The sequence below is a fragment of the Perca flavescens genome, chromosome 17, assembly GCF_004354835.1.
Source record: "Perca flavescens isolate YP-PL-M2 chromosome 17, PFLA_1.0, whole genome shotgun sequence".
NCBI lineage: Eukaryota > Metazoa > Chordata > Actinopteri > Perciformes > Percidae > Perca > Perca flavescens.
In genome coordinates this window covers 7,469,954-7,487,953 of record NC_041347.1, presented here as the reverse complement: position 1 = coordinate 7,487,953, position 18,000 = coordinate 7,469,954, and the positions used below count along the sequence as shown (strand labels likewise).

The 18,000-nt window shown below is 40.7% G+C and overlaps 1 protein-coding gene across 1 annotated transcript in view; it reads left to right on the top strand.

Moving 5' to 3' along the window:
• Positions 1 to 15,329, top strand: part of prkg2l (protein kinase cGMP-dependent 2, like) — a 30,607-nt gene extending 15,278 nt beyond the window's left edge. Inside the window, exons 8-19 of the mRNA XM_028604174.1 lie at positions 1,124 to 1,218; positions 3,431 to 3,499; positions 5,195 to 5,293; positions 6,059 to 6,206; positions 8,252 to 8,388; positions 9,341 to 9,430; positions 10,797 to 10,938; positions 11,044 to 11,207; positions 11,841 to 11,963; positions 12,230 to 12,292; positions 12,888 to 12,954; positions 14,144 to 15,329. Coding sequence (XP_028459975.1) covers positions 1,124 to 1,218; positions 3,431 to 3,499; positions 5,195 to 5,293; positions 6,059 to 6,206; positions 8,252 to 8,388; positions 9,341 to 9,430; positions 10,797 to 10,938; positions 11,044 to 11,207; positions 11,841 to 11,963; positions 12,230 to 12,292; positions 12,888 to 12,954; positions 14,144 to 14,239 — 1,293 coding nt within the window. The 3' untranslated portion in view covers positions 14,240 to 15,329. The remainder of the gene's footprint in view (positions 1 to 1,123; positions 1,219 to 3,430; positions 3,500 to 5,194; positions 5,294 to 6,058; positions 6,207 to 8,251; positions 8,389 to 9,340; positions 9,431 to 10,796; positions 10,939 to 11,043; positions 11,208 to 11,840; positions 11,964 to 12,229; positions 12,293 to 12,887; positions 12,955 to 14,143) is intronic.
• The last annotated feature ends 2,671 nt before the right edge of the window (positions 15,330 to 18,000 follow it).

The window sequence follows — 18,000 nt, the reverse complement described above, 5'->3', positions numbered from 1 at the left end:
CAATGGTCTGGGCCCAAACTATACTGCAGATATGTTTGCTGAGTACAAGCCGGGTATGTCTCTCAGATAAGCAGGGACTGGTCAGTTAGTGGTGCCCAGAGTTCAATCCAAGTGAAATGAAACCGTTATACTGCACACTGCTAGAATCAGCTTCCCGAGACATAACCAAGCTGTAGCCATTTTTTTAAACTAAGTTAAATACTGTTGTAGGGGTGGGATGAGACACCCAGCTCACAAGACGAGAAGAGACATGAGATTGGGTTCACGAGATAAAGACGAGACGAGATTTTAACACTATTTTCCAGAAAACTTCAATGAGGAAATAAGACTGGAAAAATAGTCCTTTATTCAATCGAAAGTCACAAAATGAAAAACCAGCACTGAAAAGTTTTGCCACCAACTCAAATGACTCCTCTCCTGTATAACTAACAGTTACACTGGCACTTATTCCATATATGGTATGAAGAGATAGACTCTTCGCTCAGAGAGAGAAAGAGAGAGAGAGAGAGAGAGTGAGAGCACCGGTACTCTAACATTCTACCGCTGGTTTTTATACGGGCGTTTTTTTCTTCCTCTATTGCGCTGCAAAAATAAATTAAGAGTCAACTTTGGAGAACGGGCGGGGGGATCTTCTATGCTAATTTCGAGGCTGCTGCTCTGCACTTGTGTACTGAATTCGCGAGACACTTTTTACCTTCTCTGCACCTTTATAAAATGTCTGTGCTTTCATTTATTGTATACTTCTGTTTGTTGTTGGTGTTTTGCCTGTAAAGCACTTTGAATGAGATCTGTGTATGATAAGATGCTATATAAATAAACCTGCCTTGCCTTGACTGACTTACAGTACAGTTAGTTGAAGAATTTGTTTCCAATGATAAAACAGACAGCACTCGGATAGCGCAGACCTCCACCAAGGCATGCCCTATCTCACAATGTTAATGCAGTGAAAATGAATTTGTGTATCAGAAGTACTGGCCAGAAGATCAGGCCAGTAGTTTTCCCATAATTCTGCTGACAGACAGACAAACCAAAAGATCAACCAAAAACATAACCTCCTTGGCGGCGGTAATAACACTGATTTAAACACTAGTTGTGCCTCATTCTATATGTTTTCTATCTGTAGGTCATAGTCACTCAAAGCACAGAGGGGTTAGCTGAACCACAGGAAATCAAGACATTGGGAGTTGGAGACTACTTTGGAGAAAAAGCTCTCATCAGGTACAAGCAACAGATTCACAGAAGGCTGAAGACACGGTGCAGATTCCCTCATTAGCAGTGCCACATGGAATCAGCTGATGCAGAATTTTGCAGAATTTTCTGCAGTCTCTAAACAAATTCAAAAGCTCTTCACCCCAAGCAGAAAAACAGTCCGCTAAATTCTGCAGATTTTAATTTTGGATCACCCCTGAAAACTGTAGCAGTGCCTTTCAGAGAGTTCATATTATTCTCGTCAGCAGGACTGACAGGACTATAACTACAAGGCTTACATGATACATGATACATACACTACCGGTCAAAAGTTTGGGGTCACTTAGAAATTTCCATTCCACTCCATTCCAGACAGAATACCTGCTGAGATCAGTTGCATTGTTTTTTTAATTAGAACAGCAGTTTTCAGATTACATTATGTGCTTACATAATTGCTAAAGGGTTCTCAACTGTTGTAGAAAGAAGTGGCTGAAGAAATGCTTGAAATCCATATTTTTTGGTCTAAACGTCATACTCAAATTAAAAGTAGTACAGCTCCCATATACTTTGACACTCAGGAGTATGCCTGATATCATTGGAAAGGAAACATTCTCAAGTTTTTGTTACAAGTGTCAGGGCGATTCTAGGCCTTACTGACACAGAGTTACAGAGGCTAGAATGGAGATTTTTTATTTCTGTCCAAGTTATAAATCTGTAAAATTATTAAAATACACTGCTGTAGACACATCTGACAGGTGACAGACAACACAGCATTAGCCACGTCTCAGCTTACTACAGAAAAAAATTCAGAAGCTAAAAGACTCAAAAATGGATTTTATATGAATTCTTTTCTACAAATATGTCTGTGCGTTTTTTTATTTCTATTTGAAAAGGGCAAATAAAAAAGCCAAAAAACTACAAAATACAACACTTCTCAAATACACAAACAAACCCACATCAATCACATTTCCAATGATATCAGGCACACCCCTGAGTGTCAAAGTATATGGGAGCTGTACCACTTTTAATTTGGGTATGACGTTTAGACCAAAAAGCATGAATTTCAAGTGTTTCTTCAGACACTTCTTTCTACAACAGTCGAGAACCCTTTTGCAATTATGTAAGCAAATAATGTAATCTGAAAACTGCTGCCCTGGTTAAAAAAAACAATACAACTGATCTCAGCAGGTATTGTGTCTGGAATGGAGTGGAATGGAAATTTCTAAGTGACCCCAAACTTTTGACCGGTAGTGTACATACTTACATACATACATATATACATACATACTTTGTGCTGACTTCTTTTAAACTCTGGGGACAGAAAGGAGCCCTGTATTTTGAGAACGGATAGTCCTGATTGGAGCAAAAGCTTTAAGGAGGTCAGGCAGGTAGGAAGGGGCGTGCCCGTTAACAATTGTTTTTACAATCAGATGCACCTTCAAATAGGATTTGACATGGATCGGGAGCCAATGAAGGGATGCTATAACCGGTGTAATGTGGTCAATAATCCAGTCTGGATGACACAAGCTTGAATTAGGAGCTTTGTTGCATAGGTGAAAGAAGGTGATTTTAGTGAGTTCTTTTTTGAGCTAATGAAAAGAAAGGGTTGACTCAAACGCAAGATTCTTGGCTGTCTGACTTTGGCGTATGACTGAGTTGTCTAAATTGACTCTACTTGATCAAACTGGTGTCTATGTCAAGCTGGGCCAATGGCCAGCTTCTCAGTTTGATCTGAATTTTGGAGCAAGGAATTACTTGACATCAAGTCATTCACAGCAGACAAGCAGGCCTCTAATTTAATAATGTGGGAATGACCATCTGCATCTATAGGCACATACAGCTGAGTATCATCAGCATAGCATTGGAAATGAATACCATGGCTGTATATAATTTGGCCAAGAAGAGACATGACAAAAACCACAAGTGTAACATACCACCAACCCTCCATAGGTTTGGTTCCACAAAAGACGAAACACATATACAGTAACAATAAACACAACAATACTTATTCAGTGTTAACCTACATTTTATTTGACACTGCACATAAACAATATCCTCTCTTTGGGGATAAAGACTGGGGGAAAAATTTATGGAAATATTTGCCACAGTTAGGGGGGACAGAGGGGGGTCAAGGCTAAATATTAAGGGGGCGCTGGCAACCCTTGCCCCAAGAACAGAGAGTGAGGGTGTACATATGGGTTAGGGTTATTTGTTTGACTGAACTGTACCTGTATGTTTACAGTGAGGATGTGCGCTCAGCCAACATCATCTGCAGTGAGAATGACACACACTGCCTGGTGGTGGACAGAGAGTGAGTAGCTGGATGTTGTATTTGTGGCATGTTTTATTAGGTACACTTGGACCCATATACCAGACCTTTTAGATACTGTTTTGTTGTTGCTGCTGTGTACTCTTACTATAACTGGTATATAGTATTCCTAGGGATAGATTAAGAAGTGTGGATGCCCCTGATCCCAGCATCTTTGTAGAAAGTGACAGATCAAAAAATAAGTACACAAGATTATGAATCTGACTATGCATTTGATGAGAAGAGATCAAGAGCTGAAGGTGAGAAATCTTGATGTAGGGCTGGACAATATGGAGAACGACATCAGGATATTTTTGACCCAATGCGTCAATATCGATATTTCAATGATATTGTGGGGTTGACTTTTGGTGCTTTTACAAAATATTTACACAATAAGATTTTTATAAAAAATCATCAGTAATGTGAACATAATGACCATAATGAAGTGGGTAAAGCTGAATAAAAGAACAGCTAGAACAGTCTGGTAAATTTAGAACATGACATCACTTTAATGCAGCCTGTAAAACCAGTAAAAAGACCAGACTTATTATATTACAATATCCAAAATCTAAGACTAATCTAGTCTCATATTCAATTCAATTTATACTATCAAATCATAACAATAGTTATCTCAAGACACTTTACAGATCACACTCTATAATTTACAAAGACCCAACAATTCCTCCAAGAGCTAGCATTTAGTGCAACAGTGGTGAGGAAAAACTTTTTTTTAGGAAGAATCCTCAAGTGCTGAGAAAAAGGGGCATTGAGCAGGACCACGGCAGCATCTGCAACCATGATTTAGGTGCCACCCCAATCCAGAGAAAACTGCGGGGTGAGAAAACATAAGGACTCCGTGGAATAAGCTCCCAGAGATAAGTTAGTAACATGCATTACTGGGACATGAATGCACACAGATGGAAAAAGAGGAGAGAGGAGCTTGGTGTGTCAAAAAAGTCCCCCGGCAATCTAAAACTATAACAGCATAACTAAAAGCTGGTCCAAGGCAAACCTGAGCCAGCTCTATAAGGTATAGTGAATCTGACGACTAAGAAGAGAAGCAGATAATCATCTATATCTATATCACAATGTAGATAACATATTGATATATTGCCCAGCCCTCCTTTGGCAACAAGCCTGGCAATAGCAATACTATGGTCAGTGACATCAAATGCTGCAGTAAAATCCAAGAGCACAGCCCCCAACTAGTTTCCTGTCATCCAAATTGATCAGTCATGTGCACTAATGTAGTGCTAGTAGAGTGCCCTGGTCTATAAGCATGGCGTGCTTTTATAAGTAGTCAGTTTTTACTAAAATAATTTAGTAGTAATTTAGGAAAGTATCTTACTAAGCACAGGGAGTATGCTAATAGTTTTACAGTTGGAGCCAGTGAAAGATGCATTTCCATTTGGGGATAAAGGTCATTATTTAGACTCTTTCCAAAACTGCGGACAGGTTCCCACTGAGTAAGCATCTATTAAAAATGACTTATTGGTTTGGGAAGCAGCTACCTGTGATTATTTATACTAACAAAAATATAACTATATACTATTGTTAAATAGAGTTATATGTGTGCATAGCAATGAAAAGTCAATACTGTGCTTAGAAATGGCAAGGCACACACACGCACATACACACACACACACACACTGAAATAAAAGTTGTTCATGCCTTTGCCCCCTGTCTCCTCCTCTGCAGCAATTTCAACCAAATGGTGGGAACTTATGAGGAACTTCAGTCTTACCTGAAGGAATACGTGGAAGAGCTTTCCAGGAGTGATGAGAGGAGAAATGCCCTGTAAGTGCACAATAACAGGATGACACAATAATTCAATGCATTCTTATAAACAGGTATGATATCGTACGAAAACTCATGAACAACAATTCAGATGATATCCTACGAAATTATGGTGACCGCCAGCCAGTCACATGACGAAGTCTAGCTGAACAGCCACATCAGTTTTTAGCATTCTTTACTGTTAAATTTAGCTGAGAAAAGGTGACGGTAAGATAGGTCATGACAGTGGCCGTTACAGTTGAGTTTAGCCGACATAAGGTGACCATCATGTTGCGACGACAGTTAAGTTTAGGCACCAAAACAACTAGTTGAGATTAGAAAAAAAAAAATGGTGGTTCGGGTCGACACACCAGCCCCCTTAAGTAGTACTCCCGGGACACACACACACCTGTGTCCTGTTTGGAAATCTTGTTTTTTCCCCTTAATTTCTTCCTTGACCAGACCATGCTCCCTTGCTTGAAAGCCCTGTGTTTTAGGACCCATCCATCCCCCTCTCGGTTCTTATACAGTGGCAGTCAACCTGGAGCATTCAGTAATAAATACCTGGAATACATACAAATTACAGTGCATTACTTTTCGTAGCTATAGGTACAAATGGTTCATGAGAAAAGCCTGAATAATCATGTGCAGCTGTACAAATGTTAATTAGTGGTGTCATATAATCATATTGCATTTCCAGTTTTACTTCTGATAATGTGTCAGTCTAGGCTGAAAAGCAAAAAGGGCCCAAATGTAATCACATGTCCTGTGTTATTCCTCTCTCAGGCCCCACTCACCTCAGATTGATTCTGCAGAGGCCCAGGAGCTGAGGAGACTGAGGGAGAAGATTGCTCTCCTGCCTCCACACCAGCCTTTTCAGGAGCTCGAGGTCATAGCTACACTAGGCATGGGAGGATTTGGACGAGTGGAGCTGGTGAGCTGCAGTAACACTATAATGCCCCGACTAGACTTCCTGTTATTGTGGCGTGGTGAGCAGATGTGGCTCCTTGTGCTCTGTTGCTAATCCTGGATCAAATACTATTTAAATAAGCCCAACTGGGGTAAATGTATCACAACTTAAAACAGTGGTTGTAATACATGTTAATATGCTGAGAAAAGTGACCAAGTATAATGCCCCAACTATCACCTGTCGTTAGTCATTGGAAATGATTGAGGTGGGTTGTGTTAACGGCTGATATTTTTGTTTTTCCAATCCCTGATCTCATTGGTTAAAATTGACCCACTTAGTGATACAGTATGTTCATCATCTTTTTGAGTAAAAGTATTACCAATGTAGCAAAAAGATGAAAAATAAGTATACTGAAAAATATATCCTCAACAACAAAAGTTGTAGTGTATGTGACATCATCCTCACGTTGGATCGTGGATATGATAGGGTGAGGGATAGCATCGCATTGCCGATTGTCGTGGTGCTAAGCTCTGGACGCGACGACCGTGGCTCTGCAAAATAGCCTGGGGAAGGAACTTGTTTAGGCGAAACATTTTCATCATTTTCAATATTAAATGAAGTTAACTGTGCACACAATACAGTAACATAAGCTATTTAAATTAGCTGGATACATGGTTAAACTTGCTCATACCAGTATATCGTCGTATGTGCTTAGTTTACAGAAATCCCCACCAGTTGGTCCCAAAACATTGGAAGGATGGCTGTTCATCAATCCTTGCTAACCAACATTTCTGGTGATACACACAGCAGCAATGTTTTTGTCCTTTCTCTATCTTGCATTGTAAGCTGCAGTTACCCCACTTGACTGCTGGTCCTCCATTGTCGCGAGGGAAACAACCAAAATCATCGCGTTTTTTACGCCATGTCTATGTGTTTAACGTTACCGTTGCTAGCTCACTGCAGACGATAGGCCATGCTTGGAAAATAAAACTTTTTCCATAACGTGTGGGCAAAAGTTGCAAAAAAAACTATCTCATGGTATAGATGTGCAAAGTATCTTTCTTTTCATAACCCTTGGGCAAACGTGTTAGCACGTCCCTGTTAAATAGTAAATGCCGTGAACATATTCTTTGTAAATCTTTACAATCATTCATCGAAATAACCACACAGGCCTGCCTGTGGAGGAAGGTCTGGCAATGTGGGACTTATGAAACAGTAATACACAGATAGCAGAAAGGGAGGGGCAAAGCCTGTCAGGCTTTATCCTGGCAATGAACTTCATGGAACACAAGCACAAACATTCAAGTGACGCTTTTAAGCCATTCTAGAAAATCATGAGAGAAGCCTGAGCTTTCCCCTAGCCTCTTCACTACAATCAGAGTATTGTTCTTCTAGTGGCCATTAGAGGGCATGCAGTTTCTAGATCAGTTGGTTAATTATGTTTGTTAGATTTTGTGTTATGTACCTGTCACGCAGTGGTGGGAGGTCCTTTGTTACCAGCAAAACAAGGCGTTTCCACTGTTAAAAAAAACCTTAGCCTCCACAGGATGGTTTTCTTCAATAATTTATTTAAAATCCAACTGGTTCCTTCTGCACAGCAATACAAAAAAACATTCCTAAAAAGACTAAAAAAACACAACTCCCTTGCAGCAGGTCACAGCCCCAACTTGTCTTTCTTTGTCCTCCTGTTTGTCTCACCACACCTGTTTCCCGTCCACCTTTAACAACCACGTCATTAGATCCTGTGGCCAATCATGAGTGTGTGGGGGGGGAGGGGGTGTGGTCCAGGCAATCACAGCTGCTTCTCATAATCCCAGTCTAACAATTAGAAAAAACACAGCAAATCCACAACCTCATGCAAATAATAACTGTTAAAACATGCAACACATCTACCAATAAAACCAAATGAAAAATACACACTACTAAAACTTAAACTGGGTAGTTAACTAAAACATGCTACATTGGGAACAAAATGAAAAAATTGCCTAAAGTCACATTCTGACATATAATACTTTTCCAGTGTCCCTCTGTGTGGTTTGCTCAATGAGCTCCTCTCTGCTGTTTCTCAGGTGAAGCTGAAAGACGAGGACACAACTTTTGCTCTGAAGTGCATCAAGAAGAAGCACATTGTGGACACCAGACAGCAGGAGCACATCTACTCTGAGAAAAACATCCTTCAGCAAACAAACTCTGCGTTTATCATCAGGTGTGGGCCACAAACATCATTACCCATCAGGTTTCTTTGTTTAATGAAGAGCAAGGTGTGATTTTTAAATATTTAGTTGTTTTCCATAATCTGAGCTAGTGGAAGCATATAAAATGTTGAACAACAGAGGCTAGAGAATGGGTAGATTAGCCATCGGATCAATCTCCTTGTATTCCCTTGTATAAGAAAATAAAATGGGGGATGTTCACTGTCTTGGTTTCTCCGGAGTTGCTAAGAAACCTGCTGGGAGAATGCTGCTGACCCGGGTCCCACCGCTGCACCCCTGATTTATCTGGACTATGACTTTAAAGAACAAAGGTCTTGTGCAAGCAGTCATTCAAAGGGAAAAGTTCAGCCAAAATGTAGTGTTCACTCACCCACTTCACTAATACTACACTCTTCCTACCAGTTAGTTTCTTCCTTATTAGTTCAGAGATTTTGTACGGGGTCTCAGTGTTAAATGAAATTTAAGAATGCCGATTCTTATACGTTTCAGTTTACGTTTCACGGGCTGTAAAGTTCAGAGAATGAGATATTTTAGAGCCTGCATCAAAAGTCTTTCTCTGAAGATCTGCTGCATCAGCAATTGTAATCTGCAATGCTTCGCTTGTTTTTGTGGCCTTTTATACTGTAGGCCAATATAAGGCATGTTCTTGGTATAGGTTTATCATTATTACATTTTCAGATTGCATTACCAATACAAGAAATCAATGCCATTACAAAACATGAATACAGTTTTCTACTGGACGTTCACCACCAATGTACAATTGGTGGTGTATGTCCAGTAAAAACTGGCATATTGCCAGGGACTATCATTATTTATATTTTGAGGTCCTAATTTTAGTTCATTTTCTTATCTATGTTTTGTTACTATGCTAGCAAGTGGATTATGAGGTGTTTTTAATGCAAAAGGTAACAAAGGGTCTCCTGGATGTCTGTGCATGTATTTCAGGTTATTCCGAACATTTCGGGATGATAAGTTTGTCTACATGCTACTGGAGGTGTGTCTTGGTGGAGAGCTGTGGACTGTGCTGCGGGATATGTGAGTGTAGGTGCTTTTGCTACATTCATAACAACTACAAATGAAAACATCCATAGATTGATATTTAAAGAGTAATTTAAAGGAATAGTTCAGCCAAAAACAATATTAAATTGTATTTAGTACTCACCTACCTGGGCTCTCTTTGGACCCGGAATAAGTTTTCTATCAAATGGCGTAATAAAAAGTGGAGCACCCGAAAAATATAGGCCTATCACTGCAAACAAGCTTAACGGAGGCCGAACGAAAGACAGCAAAAAGGTTATTAAAAAAACCTGATCATCGAGTGAAGCAACTTGTTGTGTACTTACTGTATGTGCTCTCTTTAGCAATGGTTTAGGGGAAATAGTTTTGTTTGGATTTGCATGAGCCCATGAATGGATAAAATACACTCAATGTTAGTTTTAATGAAGCAAATAACCCAAAGAGAGACAGAGACCTTAGAACAATAACTAACGATATGGAGGTTGACTGCTAGCCAAGTTCTACAAACTTTTTTTCTTCAAACTCTGAAATAAATGAATTTCAACACAACATACAATATACTGCCAACAATATTGTTATGCGATAATACAATGTCTTGGAACCTATTTCAGTCCGCTTTCTGTCTGCTTCTTTGCCTCCGCTCCATTGTCTCTTTTTACCGGAAGGTGTGCACTCACATATACACACACGTGTGTGCATGGAGCATCTTCTTCTTTTGTGTCTTTTGTTGTACACCACTACGTTCAGTACAATGAGTGCTGCCTACAAAAAAAAACTTTATTCCTTATTTGTCACAAACAAACAGTAAAATGTAGTGAAATTCTATTACTGCATTTTTAGCCCATCCTACGTATTAGGAGCAGGGACAGCTATACATACAGCGTCTACTGAGCAACTTGGGGTTCAGGGACACTTTGATATGTGGCCGGAGGAGCCAGGGATTGAGCCACCAACCTAGTGGTTATGGGGCAACCATTCTACCTCAAAGCCACAAGACACCCACGAATAAACCCTAGAGATCAATGGGGTGACAGATGTCGCAGCCAGATCGCCCTCACATCAGTATAATTAAACACAGTAAAATATGAGCTTGAGTATTGATGAATGCAAATTTCCATCTGTCGTACATTAGTTGGAATGTGACCCACCTAGCAATTACGCACATGCTATAATCGCATATAAACTCTATACAAAGTAACATTTTGTTGGGAAGACCTTGACTGCCATGTGCTTCTGCTCTACATTAAGTTGTTCCTGGGATGTCCCATTGGTTCAGGGGTTAAGAGAACGAATATTAACTGCCCTAGTTTTCCTGAAACTGGCCATTAGTCGGCTTTGTGTCATAGGGTTCTATTAATTTGTTGATCTTTTCATAACCTACTAGGAGTTATTTTGATGAGCCCACAACCAGGTTCTGTACTGGTTGTGTCTTAGAGGGCTTTGATTACCTCCACACTATGGGCATCGTCTACAGAGACCTGAAACCTGAAAACCTTCTACTGGATGCTAAGGGTTACGTCAAAATGGTATGTCACTCTAAATACTTGTTAGGTTTATGTCTTTTTTTTTCTTAAAGACTGCTATTCATCGTGTATCTGTATTGTTTTCCTAAGTCCTATGTATTTTCTCAGGCAGACTTTGGCTTTGCTAAAAACATCGGCCTTGGAAAGAAGACCTGGACATTCTGTGGCACTCCAGAGTATGTGGCCCCAGAAGTCATTATGAACAAAGGCCATGACTTTGGAGCTGATTGCTGGTCCTTGGGAATCCTCATATTTGAACTTCTCACTGGCAAGTAAGTCAGTTAGGGAGAATCTGCTACTCTTGAGATGTGTACTTCTTGAAAAATATTAAAACATATACATTTGCTTTTCACAACTATGGATTTGATGACACCAAGGCACAGTTTAGTGTCATCGACATAGCAATTCAATCTGAAAATCATAGAAAGCATGTAGATGATGATTATTCATCATCTACATGCTGTCAGGTTCAAATAGAGTCCCTGACACTACTGTTTTCTGTCAGTGAGGCCTTTTGATGATTAATTAAGTCCAGTTGCGCTAATTGCATTGCAGCTTTCCATGTCATTTAGTATTGCATTGTGTCTTCAAAGGAATAGTTCAACATTTTGAGAAATACACTTTGTTTGCTTTCTTTCAGACAATCTGTGTGTTAAATGCAGAGCTGGAGTCAGGCTGGGTTAGCCTCGCTTAGCATAAAGGTTGGGAGCAGGTAGAAACAACCAGCGTGGCTGTCTAAAGTCTAAGAATATGCATGTGACATGAGACTTTGGTCTTCTAATCTTACTCTCAGAAAGAAAGCAAATAAACATGATTCCCAAAATGGTAAAGTCATCCTTTGAATATTGTTGTGAAGTTTTACCTTTGCAATAAACAGGAAATCTGAAAAGCTGTTTTTCTTCCAGCCCACCCTTTGCTGGCTCAGACCCCATAAAGATTTACACCATGGTCCTCCATGGCATTGAGAAGGTGGATTTCCCTAAGAGAATAGGGAAGCGTCCAGACGACCTCATCCGGAGACTCTGCAAGTACGGTGAATCAAAGCAAAATTTAAACAGATAATCAGTGAATCACTGCGTAGCCTAATTGGTGGTGTGGAGCAGACCAGGCAGTATAATTTAGCTTGTCGTATGTAGATGCTGCTGATGTTCTATTAAGCCATATGTGTTAGACTAATTTAATCATGTTTGTGTCAAGTTTCCTGGCTGTTTTCTTTCTAAACAGAACATCAAAAGGGTTATTAATTCTGAAATTAAACCAAAATAGGCTAAACATCTATTTCTTTACCTTACAGGCTAAACGCAGTGGAGAGGCTGGGAAACAAAAAGAATGGCATCATTGACATAAAGAAACACAAGTATGTTTACTTTCTAAAGGATATCAGTCTCCATTCTTGTCCGGTCATTATTATTTTGGATCAAGTTTATAAAAATAGATAGATAGATCTTTGATCTATTGTCATTGTATGTGATACAACGAAATTCTGTTGAAGCAATCCTCTCAAAATAGCAGCATAGAGTACAAAGATAAAGATATAAACATATATCCACATATCCACATATATACACATATATATATATATATATATATATATATATATACACACACATACATGCGTGCGTGCGACGCGCACGCATCGTGACGCACGCACGCACGCACGTACATACATACATACATACATAGATAAATTGTTCAGATTGTTCAGGGTTTAATCTGCCATAGTGAACTGTACTGTGCAGTACAGTTCAATTCACTTAAGATTTTCAATGTTCAGTGAATGACCCAAAAAGCTTAATCTAGTAGGTGCACCATGTGGTTTCTATTTGGATTACGAAAGGTGTCCTTAAACTCTTCACCAAATAGTGATGTGGTGATCGGTTACATTGTCAGAATATAATAGGAGTTGTAGTCTCAAATGAAGTCCAACTTTAAAGTTTTTTTCTGTTTTATAGGTGGTTCCAGGGCTTTAACTGGGAGGGTTTGAGGCGTCACAAGCTGCTGTCTCCATTGAGGAGAGAGGTAAAACTATGACCTTTGTTTCCTAACAATGAACAATCGATCATCCTCCCCAGCTCCACCCTCATCGTCAAAAATCAGCATGTCCGGTTTCAAAAAACCAAGAAGGCAACGCCCAAATTGCCAAACTCAAGGCTTCAAAACGGCAGTCCACAAACCAATGGGTGACATCACTGCTGCTACGTCCACTATTTTTACAGTCTATGGCTGGAACACCCAGTTGTATCTGAGATGCACCTTTGTAGCTGATGGTCCTGAGGAATTCTTATGTAACCTCCTCCTTCTTAACTTCCACGCATTTTCCCAACCAACCCAGTCTCATGGCAGTGCGTGTAATGGTCACGTTATTTTAATCTACTTTAATCTACGTGTTCACGGGGACGTTTTTGTCATTTTTGTGGTGGCCAGGACGACAATGTAAACTAACGTATTTAAATGGGAAGCATATGTCGTGGTCACAGCACGTCTACGGTAACGAGTAGTATTAAATGCTGAAAATAAATGTCAAACAATTCTGGACTTTCACCCAGCAGGCCGGGGATCGCGTCCCGCATGTGGCGTTTTGTTTCCCCCTTAACCGTCCCGTTATTGTCGCATGTTCCCCGCGGCCGTGTCCCAGCGTGTGAGGCGTCCTTTCCCCGCGGCCGTGTCCCGGCGTGTGAGGAGTCCTCCCCCGCTTCAGTTTCTCGGCGTGTAAGGCGTCCTTTCCCCGTGTTTTTTTTCTTAAACCCAACCTCCGCCATCCCGTTATTGTCACGCGTCCCCCGTGGCTGTCTCCCAGCGTGTGAGGCGTCCTCCCCCGGGGTGTGGCGTTTGCTCCGTATAGACCATTTCGCCCTGGCCACCACGAAACAAACGACAAAAACATCCCTGTGAACACGTATCTACAGTATAGATTAAAAATAACATGACCATTACACGAATTGCGTCAGACCGGGTTGTCCCACCACCATTGTCAGATGATACAGTGTTAAGCTTAGTCCTCGCTTCTCGCTTTTTCTCCTCCAAACATACATCTGGTTATTGTGGCCAAATGAATAAAAGAAACCAAACTGTCCCTGACAAGTGTTAACTTTTAAAGACATGGGTTTTATAAGAAGCTGTGCAATGGAAATGCAGCTCTGTCAATGAGAAAGATGTGTGATCCCATTGTGAAAAAACGGTTTCATGATGATTTTCCTTGTTTCTGCAGCTGAAGGGGCCGATGGATCACAGTTACTTTGACATGTTTCCTCCTGACACAGAGGAGCCTCCTGATGAGCTGTCTGGCTGGGATAAAGACTTCTGAGGACTCTGATCGTACAGAATCTAAGCACCAGCAGTGGATCTGTCACATTCAGCTGCAGTGTGTTAGCAAGCTAACTCCTAAAGCTTATTTTTGGCTTTTAATGCACGGTGGCTTACTTTAAATGGAGCACAACATCATGGTAACTGAATAGGTAACCTCCTGTGAGGAAAGTAATGTTCATCCTTTTTTGCGTAACCTTTACTGTAAAAACTACAGATCAGCATTAATCTGATCTAAATGAGTGAGACAGTTATATACTGTCAAGAACTTGTTTTCACAGTATTTTTCAAACTAATGTATTTCAGATATATGCCATGAAAAGGCTATGGTGGGACAAAATATGTCATTTTTGGTATGTGAATTTACCAATCTGGTTTACACGCCAACAGAGAATCTAAGCCACTGTTAGTGCCATCAAAAGCCAGTCAATAGCTCAAAATGAGTCAAGCTCATTAAACTCCATCATATTTTTTTCATTTTGGTCAGCTGTGCGCATTGTTATCCTTTGTTTTTCTGTTTTCTTGTTTCATCTTCATAATTTGTTTTCCTGCACTGTTTGGCTGTGTGTTTTATCACTGAGAAATCTTCTGATCTACCTTTTGGTTAAAAACCTCTGACTCCAGCTCCCTCTGAGTGACCTCCTTTCCCCAAATATCGATGAGGGCCTGGACATGTTGGTTTGTTTTTAAAGTATTGGTTGTCCTAATTGATAAAGATGCAGTAGTACATTGGTGGTTACTGTTGTTGGATATTTTTAGTCACCTTTGTCACATGCTGGACCAAAACAGCACTGCCAGCAACTGCTGAAAGTCAGGCCCCTAGAAAGTGTGCATGGCTTTGAAGTAAATTAAACATAGTGGCCAAACTGTGGAATTGCAACTCCAGGCCTGTCACGTGATGCCCTCTGGCCCAAAAGACTTTTCCCTATAGACTTTTCCCCATGGCAAAAGACACATCTGTAAATCAGTGGATACAAAATCCACATAAGGAGGTTGATTGGGGTGGTGGATCGGTCAAACAACACACTTTCACCCAGGAGGCCGGGGTTCTTGTCCCGTTCTTGTCCCGCGTGTCACTTAAATGTACATTTTTTAACCCCACCCACAATCTTTCCCTAAACCTAGCTGAGTGGTTTTACCCTGCATGTTAAAAAATAATGCAGAGGGGTCTTGACCAAGCATGGGTATATGATGAGTTGGGAGTGAGAATGTGTTACCTGAGTACCTACCTCATAAAGATGAAGCAGAGAAACTCGGACAAAGAACCATGCCCAATGGAAGGGGGGCAACATTCAACCTGTAATATCTTGAGAATGTGCTCGGAGACACCCATGAGGTTTTAGGGCCTGCTGACTTCAGAAGAGCCTGGGACACCAGCAGTAACTGTGTGGATTTGGTGCCTCCCTGATGGTTTATATTGAAGTCGGTCGAGGTGTTGTCCGACCGGACAAGCACATCCTTCACAATCATGGCAAGAAGTGCTTGAGTGCTAGGCGCAGAGCCCGTAGCTCTAGCACATTGACGTGCTCGGTGAGGGTCCTGAGCAAACTACTGGCCCCGAATTGTCCTGTTCTGAAAACCCCACACCCCATTCTAAGAGGCAGGCATATGTTGTGACAGTCTCTCTCTTGAGGCAGCTGTCCATTTGCCCAAGAGACAAATTAACTGACTGTAAGGCAACAACCTGCCCCTTTGGAAGAGGGGAAGAAGGTAAAGGATGTTGTCCACACGCTAAAGCGAGGGACAGGCCCTCATAGTGACTATGTTCAGAGCCACACCAATGAAGGTCATGCTCTGAGAGGGGTTCATAGAGCCCCTCTTCAAGCTCACTGTGAGACCCAGCCGGGCCACGTCAGAAAGAAGGCGAGCCATGTCCTGGGCCACCTAAAGCCGGGAATGGCACATACATTTTTCTCTGAACTGAAAATGACTTGGAAGGCAAAACTAAGAAAACTGTCTGTATGTAAAATAAAATGAATACTTTAAAGATGCCATCTTCCCACAGGACAAAGTGTGACAGACATTCAGTATACCTTTAATAAGGTGTGTTAATTGGCTATAGTCAACATGTCAGAGGTGTTGGTTGCCATTCAAACATAATCACTGTCTACTTGTGATCTGTCCAGTTGTGATTTAATGTGTTACAAGATTTTCATTAAAGCTTTGTTTGATATGACTTTTTTAATATAAAACTTACTTTTAACACATGATTTCTGTGTAGTCTCTTGCTGTTTTACTTTCGGCCATTCTTTTTTTCCACTTTCATGTGTTTCTCGCATGTCCCATAACATTATGTATGTGTAATAGTAAGTTGCTGTTGGGCAGTTGGAGTTCAATCAGTTTTCAGTTTTATTTGTCATATGTCATATGTATATAAGGTACAATTCCAGTGAAGTGTAATTCAATCAATAAACTTCAATCTGTGCATTTACTGTATAAGAGGCTTATAGAAAAGAATACTAGAATAGAATTCCACAGCTTTTAACTATATTGCACTTTTTCATTCAGCAAATTCAAAGTATACTTTATTATCCCAGAGTTTGGAAATTAGTTTGGTCAAAGTGCAGCACATTTAAAACACACAGGCATATCGGTAGGTAGCTCAACAGTGACTGCCCACTTTTTGAACACCTTCCGGAAGGATTTTTCCTATTCAATTGCTCCATTAGAAAATGCTTATATGAAGAGTTTTAAGTTTGGAACCAAGCCAACCAGCTACGAGATAAATCGTGACAATAAAAATTTTGAAAACGGCTAAAAATTCAATATACAGAAATGATCATAGACCTTAGTCTTAGCAGCTCAGTAGCTGTTTGCAGGTTCATGGCTGTGGTAAACAGCCATGGTACATCCGTGGTAACAGCGAGCTCCACCAATCAAAGACGTCGCTGTTACGCTTATGATTGTGGGTAGTGTAGTACTTCTCTAAAATATTGCAAATAAAATATATTTTTGTTAACACCAGATTAATATAAGGACTTCTATAGCTTCTACAGGAATATAAACTTTTGTTTCACAACCTCGTAGCTCGTGGTCGGTCTACCTTGGATGGTTTAGACATTATGGCTAATAATAAAAATCCTTATGGAGAAAATCAGATTTTTACTTCCGGGACTGGAACCACACTGTTGAGCATGAGCTCTATACACAAGGAGTCAGCGTTAGGGGTTAATCACAAAACAAAGCACAGCTGGAGTGGGCAGGCAACTGGAATAAAGAGGGAAACACTATGCCGAACACTGGCAACACAAAGACAGGCAGACGAGGCTAGACTCAAAGCAGGTGTACAAGGGAAGACCTGTTGGGCAGGACTACAGGGCCCACGTGGCACAAGCACTAGGAACATGAACAGAAGACCAAATACACAAGCTCCAGCAGAGACATACACTAGAGTAAGCAGTAAGGGCCACTAAAGACACACTGAGTATGTTCACATGTGTGGCAAGGGGTACAGCTAACTTAAAGCTTTAGTGCGTAACTTTTTGATATTAATTAACAGCCGTTACATGCAAGCCATTGCCAAATGAGTTGCTACAAAGCTAAATAAGACTATCAGCTCCACACAACTCTCTCTGTATTCCTCAGTTTGACTATGTTCAGAAGATTGTGGCGTCCGGCAACTTCCATGTGCAGAAAGAAATTTGAGTGAAGATAATGACCTCTTCTGAAGAGCCCCATATTTTTTCCTCCGTGTCCTCCTTGGTTACTAGCAACTGGGTGGAGGAGGGAAGGGGTGCTCTATCATGGAAGGCTTGTATCATG